The sequence below is a fragment of the Setaria viridis genome, chromosome 7 (genome assembly GCF_005286985.2).
Source record: "Setaria viridis chromosome 7, Setaria_viridis_v4.0, whole genome shotgun sequence".
NCBI lineage: Eukaryota > Viridiplantae > Streptophyta > Magnoliopsida > Poales > Poaceae > Setaria > Setaria viridis.
Genome location: NC_048269.2, coordinates 15413910 through 15424323, shown reverse-complemented (window position 1 = coordinate 15424323; position 10414 = coordinate 15413910). Strand labels below are relative to the sequence as shown.

The window sequence follows — 10414 nt, the reverse complement described above, 5'->3', positions numbered from 1 at the left end:
CTGTCAAGCTCTATGTTGTAGGTAATGGGCATTAACATAGTCCGTTACCAGCTTTACCAGAGTAATGGGCGTCAAAATAACCGTCACGTACCTCTAGTAAAAATAGTTACATAACGGCTACAAAAATCCGTCAACGTTGTTGGCCAAGCCTGTAGTATTGAAGTCTTTTTATAGACTGTTCTAAGTCGTGGACTAAATGCCTAACTCGCCCACTAGGGTGTTTGGATACCACCGCTAAAGTTCAGTACCTATCACATCGGATGTTTAGATGCTAATTAGAAGTATTAAACATAGGTTAATTACAAAACTAATTGCACAGATGGAGTCTAATTCACGAGACGAATCTATTAAACCTAATTAATCCATGATTTGACAATGTGGTGCTACGGTAACCATTTACTAATGATGGATTAATTCGGCTTAATAGATTCGTCTCGCGAATTAGCACAGGGGTTCTGCAATTAGTTTTATAATTAGCTCATATTTAGTCCTCCTAATTAGTATCCGAACATTCGATGTGACACTGCTAAAGTTTAGCACTTAGTATCCAAACGCTTAAGAGATTGGAATTCCAGCTTGTTTCCATGGAAAAATCTAGTCCCTTTTCGAATTGACGTCTTTTTTGTTAACAACTGTACCACACATCAGTCCAATGCTATTTACTGCCTCTAATGAAGGTGTCGAAATCATGAATGCTGCTGCCCCATTCTACGGGTTAGAATAGTTTTAGCGCGTGGAGTGAAACAATGTGACTAACTGATGACTAACATTGGACGACTTGGTGTTATGGGTCCAACGACAAGAGCATCAAGCCTCTTATTGTGGTCCATACATGTCTCGTGTGGAAAATAATGTTTCGCTGATTTGTCACGCTAATAGTTGACTGACCATATATATGAAGTTTTACGAAAATGATTCTCTATAATAGCTAATTGGGTTTTTAATTTAAATCGTGTAGGGACTTTCTTAATTGGTCCAGCTCCCAACAAAGTTCAAGTCCAGGAAAAAACAATTTTTTTGCCAATACATTTGAATGCAGGTAATATAATTGCATATCGCTAATTATAGTTGTGACACTGAAGTGTATGGAAAACAAAGGCTACGCCACACATGAAAAAAACTTACATGCATGACTGTCCAAATCTAACTGCGTGCATACCTGGTCCGATGGATGCCACGTGTTTCATACGGTGAATCTAAATCGTTCTTTTGATTTCTCACCCACCGAGTTATATATGTGAGAAATCATAAGAGGAGTCAGAAAATCAAATTAAGGGGCTAGTTGAGATTGGCAAGACCGACACTGCATTTATGTTACAAGTAGGCACTGGGTTGGATTTGGAGGGGTACACACATATTTGTTTTCTCGTTAAACAAAAGTATCAAATCCCTTGATATTTTGATCTTTTTGTTAGGGCCTCCATATTTTGGTGTTGTGGACCCAAAAAGGCAAGCAGTAGACTATTGTTCTCGAACCGGCCAAATTTGACCACTGGAAATGCATGTGGAAAAAAAGAAAAAAGACAACAACCTTTAGCCCCACAATTATATTGTGTAGTCAATGGAAATGACTAAGTTGCCCCAACATAATTCTATATAATGATGCATACCCTGTTTTCGAGCTATTCCTTCATCATTGAAACTGCAAACCACATAACATACAAAAGTCCCAGCGTGGAGGATGTTTCCATTATTGCTCCTCCGTTCACTGCTGGGGATTCAACTATTGATGCTGGTATCCGTCGTGCTGGGAAGCCAAGCAGAGAGCAATGGCACGGTTTCCACCATCCCCACCCTCTCCGGTTGCAAGACGAGCTGTGGAGACTTGACCTTCAGCTATCCTTTTGGCATCTGGCCTAATTGTTCCCGTGGTGGTGACTTCGAGCTTACCTGCAACGAGTCTGCTCAGCCCCCAACTCTACTTCTACATGATGGCATCACCCAGGTTGCCTACAATATTGTCACAGTGGATACAGGGTCGTACAGTTCGAGCAGATATATTGGGATCAATTTTCCATATACGATCCCAGTGAGTTATGGTGTTCACACATACAACATGTCGTGGAATTCTCCAGGGTATTCATTTACACTTTCTTCTATCTGGATGAATATCACTGGTTGCGACTTTGACATATATTTTAGTGATCGGGATGCGAATATAACATCGCCGATGTGCACACTTAAATGTCCTACCAGTGATATCACGGACATGGCGGCTAGGCAAAACTGCAACGGCACAGGATGTTGCCTGATCTTCTGGGAGAATAGTGTTCGAGCATTTAATCTCACATTTGTCCGTCACAGAGAAAGCAGTCCAGAGGTAAATTATAATCGGAGCTCTTTGTGGGATTACATCAACGTAACTACAGTTTCTGCTTCCCTCTCCTGGAACATCGTCGATCAACCAAACTGTGCGAGTGCCAAGGAGAATAATGCGACATTTGCTTGTGTTGGCAACAATAGCCGATGTATCGATGACGTTGAAGATTTTGGGTATATTGGGTATTCTTGCAAGTGCAATTCAGGTTACGTGGGCAACCCATACATTTTAAGTGGCTGCTCGCGAGACAGAGGTATTAACACTACCCCGTTGTAAGAAATCCAGCTTCTTCTTTCATTCCACTCGATTTCTATATTGAGAACTTAAGCCCAAAGCCATTCAGATATATACATCTTAAAAAAACGGTACAATATATAGGGCAGTTAAAAGAACCCATAGAAATTCAGCAAATTATAAATGGCCCTGCTTGACTTTCTACAGATGTTGTAGATATACCAACTGCATAGTCACCCATATGACCAACAAAACTACAATACTTTATGTATTTGCATAATCAATATTCAGTATGTACTATTTTTCTTCCATTCATTTTCTTTCCGAATTACAAGATCTCCTAGGATTGACACAGTTGTCAAAAATACCAGAGAACCATAGTGGGTGTCAGGGTGTGTGGAACAGAATACAAAATATGGGTGTTAGAAGTATGCGCCCGTGGGGAGCAGAGTACAAAGCGCGGTAGGTTTTCGTGAGTCTTTGAGATTGGTAACTATATCCTCAAAGTTATAACTTTGGGTCCTCTAAAATAAGTAGTAAGAGAATTTGGAGGAACTTGTCCCAGATTTTCTTTATCTTAAAACTACTGTGGTGGCTTATATTCAACCTAGCTAGATAGTAATCATCCCATTCTGGGTCACACTACAGCATCTATTTATACATATTAGATAAAGGTATTACCCGCCAAAAGAAAAAGTATTAATTTTCTATAGTACTCATTGTGAATACTTTTCTACTGGAATTAGGTTACAATCCTGCAGCGCAACAAAAAGCCAATTGCAGCCGTGTTTGTGGAAACATCACGGTTCCTTTTCCATTTGGGATTGAAGAAGGTTGTTTTGCTAGAGAACAATTTTTTCTCAACTGCACAAATGTGACAACTTCTACCCTGCAACTGGAACATGATGAATACTATCTTGTGAAAGAGATCAATATTGACGAAGGGCTTATCAAGTACACAATCGCTGATGATTATGAAGGATTTGTTAACCATATTTCTGATGATGACCCTGGCATTTTTGTTAGCTCAGGTGAGTCAGTTTCTTTGAAATGGGTTGTTGCGAATCTAACTTGTCAAGAGGCACAGGCAAATATCTCTGGATATGCATGTGTTAGCGCAAATAGCAATTGCATTCCAGTTAATTCTACAAGTGGCTATGTTGGTTACCGATGCAATTGCTCATACGGGTTCCAGGGAAATCCATACCTCCATAGTGGTTGCGAAGGTAACTAAACTCTCCTTCCTGTACAAAATTACGATCCTATATGCTAAATACATACCTTTATATTGGAAATTGTTATTTTTAAGCGTTACTTAACTACATACCTAAAATGTTTCTAGTATCAACTAGATACTACAACAAAACATTTTTTTTCTAGCAGCTCATCCGTGATTTTAAAGTTTGGAACCAAGTACCAACACGAATAAGGAAGTTGTACCAGACAAACCCTTATGGGTATCCACCAGCAAAAATATCTTCATGATTATATGTGTGACTTTTGTCCTTAATACTACTACAGAAATTGTGATTTTTGGTAACTGCTGTCCTGCAAGCAGCAAAATCACAGCTGGTCAAAGATATGGACCAGTGGTATTATTCTCCTCATCACTGCTACTGATACCTCCATGAGCCGGCCCACATATTTTCCTACGTGTAATTTGAATTTTATCTTATTTAAAGAATTCATAATTTTCCATATAGACTCTGATGGATACAATAAACTCTATAAAAATTATAAGTATCAACAAGATCTACATTCTCGCAGTTGATATTTTTCATTTAAAGTTGTTTTTCTAGGACATGTATGAAAGCTGGATATCATTATATTAAGAAGGATATATAGTGTATGATAAACACATACAACACCATGCACCACAAACCCTAGATATTTACAGGAAAACATGGGCACCTTTTAAACTAAAATAGAACCCACTATGACCTTAAGCTCATCATTACATTTTCAGGCTTGGGGCAAATAAGAGAGAGAGCCCCTTAGCTTGATCCTCCATAAAAAGCACACTGATTCATGTGTTTCCATGGATACCAAGCCCTAGAATAATGATGGAATTTAATCCTTGTAGTACTTGCCAGTCCAACCAAATCATTACTCCACGACCACCAGCAGCCATTAGAGGAAGATTCAGCAGGTTGCCGAGTCAAGCTTTGTAGGCCGACATTCTTTGAAACAAAACTGTTGGGCAAAATCACAGTACAAGCAAGTGGTTAATTGTTCCCACCTCTTGGTCATAGAGAGGATAGAGCTCAGGATGCGGTAAGCTTTGACAAGTAAGGCGATCAGCCATCCAACATCTATCACATACTCCCTCCATCCAAAAATGAACAACATCGTGGGATTTTTCATACAAATTAGGGGTGAATAAAAAAGACGCATGTGCCTTTAGTTAGTTGTTTTTTCATAGAGAAGATGGAGGGAATCCATTTCGATTTAATCATGCATGCACAAGCTAGATTAGCGTGCTAGATTATGCATGCACGATGCTTAAATCCCAGATTGCATTCTTTTTGGACAAAATTTGATTTCAGGATGGTATTCTTTTTGGGATGGAGGGATTATGCTACAAGCCATATGAAGAAGTGACATATCCAAATACACTGCCAATGTTCAAACTGAACCGCCCCTTATAAAAATCCCTCATATTCTGACTTAGCTGAATAATCCCTTAAAGAAGATAGGCGTCAAACATGTTTATCCTCCACACTAGAAGGCTGCAACAACACAGCCTGAGGATGAGATCCCAAAGGTCCAAATATCCAGCACTTACACCCACTGTAAGGGTCCCTTGCATGTCAGCAATGGAGGCATTATCATTAAGAGCCTCCAATATAGTTTGCTTATTATCCCTTCGCTTGGCCACCAAAGCAAAGAGATAAAGTGCAAGAGATTATATGCCCATGAAGCCATATCTCTTTCCAAACAAGAGTGTGCGCACAATATCCAACCTTAGTACCAATAGCCTTGGAGAAGAATGCTTGAAAATAATGATGTACATGTATTGGAAATATGGACCAAGGCCGATTGGGTTCAGTGTTTTGTAACCACAGCCATATTATACATATGGCACAGCCCATGCATTAAAGATCAGAAATGCCTAGGCCGACTAGTTCAGTTGTGTAGTAAACTTTTTACTCGTACCAGATGACAATGTTTTACACTGTGGATTCTAACTGGGGTTGTTTCAGAGGGGCGGTCATGTGTTTAAAGCTTGGTAACCACACATGTGGGTATTTCACACAAAAAACATGCGACTTTTGTCTTACAACGTTCTACTGCGTGGCTAGATCAGGGGTGGCTTTTGAATTCCTTATTTCCTTAATTTTGCCCAAGTATCCATGTTAGTTTAAAAGATATATGCATAAATATTGTGTTCGTAAAATATTACAATTTATAGTTTATTCGGAATTTACCTTGTACTGAAGTTATGAACTGCCATGCATTACATATGGATGACAAAAAAAATGATATTTGCATTGTCTAAATAACTAATTTGTCAATGGTATAGTATAGTTGTAACCTGAGGCATTTAATGATGGTGTACACTCCCTCCGTTTATGTTTATAAAGCGTACATGCATACCTAGATTCAAACATTGCTATCTTTGACCAATAATTTAACAAATTTTTTTTTTATTTTTATGGTGTAAACTTGACATAGTTGGACTTGTAATCAAATATACTGTCCAATGATTATAAGTTTGTAACCATAAACAATATAATATAAGATAAATTAATGATCAAAGTATAATTTGGGAGACCGTGCCATATCATATCACGCCTTATAAAATAAAAACGGAAGGAGTATATGAACTTTTCGATAGATGTCTTAATAATGTGAAGATGATATACAACATTATGGTGCGTGTGCCGTATTAAAATAGGGAAGTAATTATTCCTTTGGTTTTACATTTTATTATATCAGTAAACCCTGAAAGGTTTTAGCAAATTCTGGCTACCTAAAAAAGATACATGTGCTTAATTTGCAGATGTTGATGAGTGTAAACAACCAAACAGATGTCAAGGAATGTGCCGCAATACTATAGGAAGCTTCTACTGTACCCCATGCCCTGAGAAGACAGTATATGATCCAACCAAATTACGGTGCTCGTCAATGAAACAACAAAATGCTCTCTTAGGTAAGAAGTATATTTTTTGAGATATTGTTAGTGGAAATTTATCTACAGAACACTACATTTACCTGGTTTTGTCACTATGACACTCAGTTTGTTATCTCGAGGACACTGGACGGTGTCCTACAGATAATAAAACTTGCTGCTGTGTCCTCGAGAAAAGTTTGTTTTTATTTAGTGTCCTGTAGACAAATTTCCCTATTATTTATGTAAAAGGAACTCATAGGTACAATTTTTCAGGTGTTATTATCGGTCTGTGCAGCGGTTTTACAGTTCTGCTTCTTAGTGTTGGTGGAATATACCTCACTCGTCGATGGAAAAGAAACATCCAAAAACGACTGTGTAGGATGTATTTCCGTAGAAACCAGGGCCTACTCCTAGAACAACTAATATCATCTGATGAAAATGCTAGTGAAAAGACAAAGATTTTCTCTCTGGAGGAGCTTGAAAAGGCAACAAATAATTTTGATTCCACACGTATCCTAGGCCGTGGTGGACATGGTATGGTTTACAAAGGCATCTTATCAGACCAACGTGTGGTTGCAATAAAGCGGTCTAAAATTATTGAGGAAGGTGAGATTAATCAGTTCATAAATGAGGTTGCAATTCTTTCTCAAATAAACCATAGGAATATTGTTAAGTTATTTGGATGTTGTCTCGAGACCGAGGTCCCACTACTGGTGTATGATTTTATCCCTAATGGCTCACTTTATGACTTCCTCCATGGTGGTTCAAGTAACGAATTAGTTTTGTCATGGGATGGCTCCCTCCGGATTGCGGCCGAAGCTGCTGGGGCTCTTTGTTATCTCCATTCTGCAGCTTCAGTATCAGTTTTCCATCGTGATGTGAAGTCATCCAACATTCTCCTTGACTCCAACTATACCGCTAAAGTGTCAGATTTTGGTGCTTCAAGATTGGTTCCAATAGATCAAACACATGTAGTTACCAATGTCCAAGGAACGTTTGGATACTTAGATCCAGAGTATTACCATACTGGGCAGTTAAACGAAAAGAGTGATGTTTATAGTTTTGGTGTGGTACTCTTGGAATTGCTTGTAAGAAAGGAGCCTATTCTTACAAGTGAGTCGGGCACAAAGCAAAATTTGTCTAACTACTTTCTGTGGGAGATGAAGATTAGGCCTATTACGGAAATAGTAGCTCCTCAAGTTCTCGAGGAAGCGTCTGAAGAAGAAATAAATTGTGTTGCATCTCTTGTGGAGATGTGCGTGAGACTCCAAAGTGACCAAAGACCTACTATGAAGCAAGTGGAGATGGCACTACAATTTCTGAGGACAAAACGAGCAGAGTCCAATCAACCTGCTGCTGGAAAAGATGAAGAGAGGCAACCCTTGCTTATGAAAGGTGATATAAACAGCTATCAGTTATCAGGCATTGATTTTGGGAAAAAATCTGAACTTTCCTCATCTCAAGGTAGCAAAAAGTTCTACAGTCTGGAGCAAGAGTTCCTCTCGACTGCTGGTTTGCCACGTTAGACGTGCCTCAAGTCCAACGATATGTTGTTCTTCGTGATAATCCATCTAAGCATCAGTTAAGTGGAACTTTATATACTGGCCTGTATATTATTGTAGATAGACCTTCTGGTATGGAGTGAAATGTTTGTCTCTGTAGGTATTTGTAATGCGTATATATCCTGAGACAATTGCACTATTTTACGTTTTACATCTTTTTTTATAGAGTATGACCTGACTGATTCTCTGGCAGCGTCATGAGGTGTCTCCTGAAAATCGGCCTTCTCTGCTCGCATCGGCGGAACCCGTCGCCCCCTTCCTCACAGCCGCAGCTGTCGCTGACTCCCTCCTTGCAGTTGCGGCTGCAGAGGAGAGCCCGCCCCATGTTGTGATGAGCGTTAGCTAGGCGATGGAGATCGTGGCCCGGACGCCGAGGGGCGGAGGCAATGCGTAGACCCGCATACAACCTCACTACCACGCAGGATACCTGTCGGATCTCTGGTGCTGGACGCTACCGTCGTCTCCTTCATCTCGGCCGTGGCACGCCGCATAGCTGCTGCTGGCCTCCCTACCTCCCTGCTTGCAATTGATTTCTGCTCCCCCTCCTCTGTTCTCCATTTCCCCTTGGTCTATCTAGTACTCTCTGTTCACCCTCCCTGTTACCACTTCATTATCAGCATTTGATTTGTGTGTTTTCCCTGGTTCAACTTGAGATAAGACGCAGGTGTTCTACCGATTTGATTATATATTTAAATGATTTAATTATTCTGTTGATTGACTTATATACTGATTTGCATGTTCCAATGAAAATCTCATGTGAGGGTTGTTATTACCAGGTAAAGTTCAAGAGACGACATTAGATTTCCAATTTTCCATTTGGTAAAGCATGTGTGTTCTGTACCTCAACTGATCATTATATGTCATTAACTCTTCAATTATATGAAATGATCAAAATCTTTAATTAATTTTAATTTTATAAATAGATTAGCAAATATCGAGCTTTTTAACTTTGGGCACATGGCTGTGCTTGTTAATATTTCCTTTCGCTGTTCCACTGTCCATTACTATGCTTAAATACACAGTAGACTAAAAGTAACTTTTATTCACTAGCCAATAATTTCCAAATAATGAATAAGTACTATTCTTACACAGTTACAAAGTACCGATTGTTATCAAATTTATATATATTGTCCACGTATCATCACCTTTGGCGTTGGTCAAATTTATATATATACAATCACCAACTAACAGAACTAGAAAGGAGTAGTAGAAACAAGAGTGATAAAAGGTATAACATTCAGATTGTTAAGCATATTATATAATATATATATATATATATATATTGAGATTTTTAAAAAAAATTGAGTCCACAACTGCACTTCTAATATTAATACTTAGTTTTGCTGTCACAACAGCTAAGCATGTGCTCTTATTATTGTCTGTTTTCTTTTCCAGTGAACTATTTATCTTATTGTATATACAAAGAAAAAACTGCATGTATGTGCTTATCGAGATGTCCTCGACCACAACAACGCACAACAGATGAGTGTGTTCACGACCAGCAGGTCATCAGAGGCCCGTAATTGGTTAATTTAGCATGTAGCACAAATAGCTTGCTACTCTCTCGGTGTTAGATTCTGATGCAAGTTGTGTGTGTGTATCATAAACAGCTTGCCAACCAGCTGACACATAATTGTACACCCCGTAATTGGCACACATGGCTCAAAGGGAAATTTTACTTAAGAACTAACCCTCTGTCCTAAAATGAGTGCATTTCGAGCATTTCAAATTTTTTCCTACAAAGGCTGCACTTTTAGCTAGCTTGTGGGCATATCTATTTAATTAAACTTTCACACCAACAACCAAATATATTTGGAGAAATGCATGTCGCAAATCCAGTTACTAATTATAACTTCTTTCACGGTTGGACTACTAAGGATCAACATAACAAGTAGCTAGAGATAGCGCAACTTTGAATCATGAGTAATCAGGAACAACAAGGTCATTTTGTCAAAACTAGTAATATGCTTGAAATTTTTTATTTTAAGTACACCTATTTCTGGAAGTAGCGACTAGAAACAGTACAATGATTACTAAGGCAGAAAACAGTACTATAGTCAGTGCCGATTCATTTTCAGCTGTTAAATGTGTTTTAGACAAACTTTTAGCATTATTTGTTGAAAATTCTTTCAGTATTGAATCTTTTTCGAGATTTTAAGAATTATGAACGTGAAATGCAAATTG

General features: G+C 38.6%; 1 protein-coding gene across 4 annotated transcripts; it reads left to right on the top strand.

The window, feature by feature from the left end:
• Positions 1 to 1630: 1630 nt before the first annotated feature.
• LOC117863413 (wall-associated receptor kinase 5) lies at positions 1631 to 8952 on the top strand. 4 transcript variants are annotated; one of them, XR_004642217.2, is made up of 6 exons: positions 1631 to 2573; positions 3301 to 3780; positions 6558 to 6707; positions 6942 to 8063; positions 8133 to 8249; positions 8424 to 8952. XR_004642217.2 is itself a non-coding variant. In XM_034747107.2 (5 exons), exons 1-5 carry the CDS (start codon positions 1682 to 1684, stop codon positions 8192 to 8194), a joined length of 2706 nt encoding a protein of 901 aa, XP_034602998.1. In that variant the 5' UTR covers positions 1631 to 1681; the 3' UTR covers positions 8195 to 8952. The 4 variants fall into 4 exon arrangements, 2 of the variants coding, with proteins under 2 accessions (XP_034602998.1, XP_034602997.1); XR_004642216.2 differs by having other exon boundaries at positions 6942 to 8249; XM_034747107.2 differs by having other exon boundaries at positions 8133 to 8952.
• Positions 8953 to 10414: the final 1462 nt, after the last annotated feature.

Bases quoted from the DNA above. Each gene is read 5' to 3' on its own strand.
- LOC117863413 (XM_034747106.2), top strand. From the start codon at position 1,682: ATGTTTCCATTATTGCTCCTCCGTTCACTGCTGGGGATTCAACTATTG. The intron at 3,781-6,557 runs GTAACTAAACTC...CTTAATTTGCAG, and splicing joins CCTCCATAGTGGTTGCGAAG to ATGTTGATGAGTGTAAACAA. The intron at 6,708-6,941 runs GTAAGAAGTATA...ACAATTTTTCAG, and splicing joins ACAACAAAATGCTCTCTTAG to GTGTTATTATCGGTCTGTGC.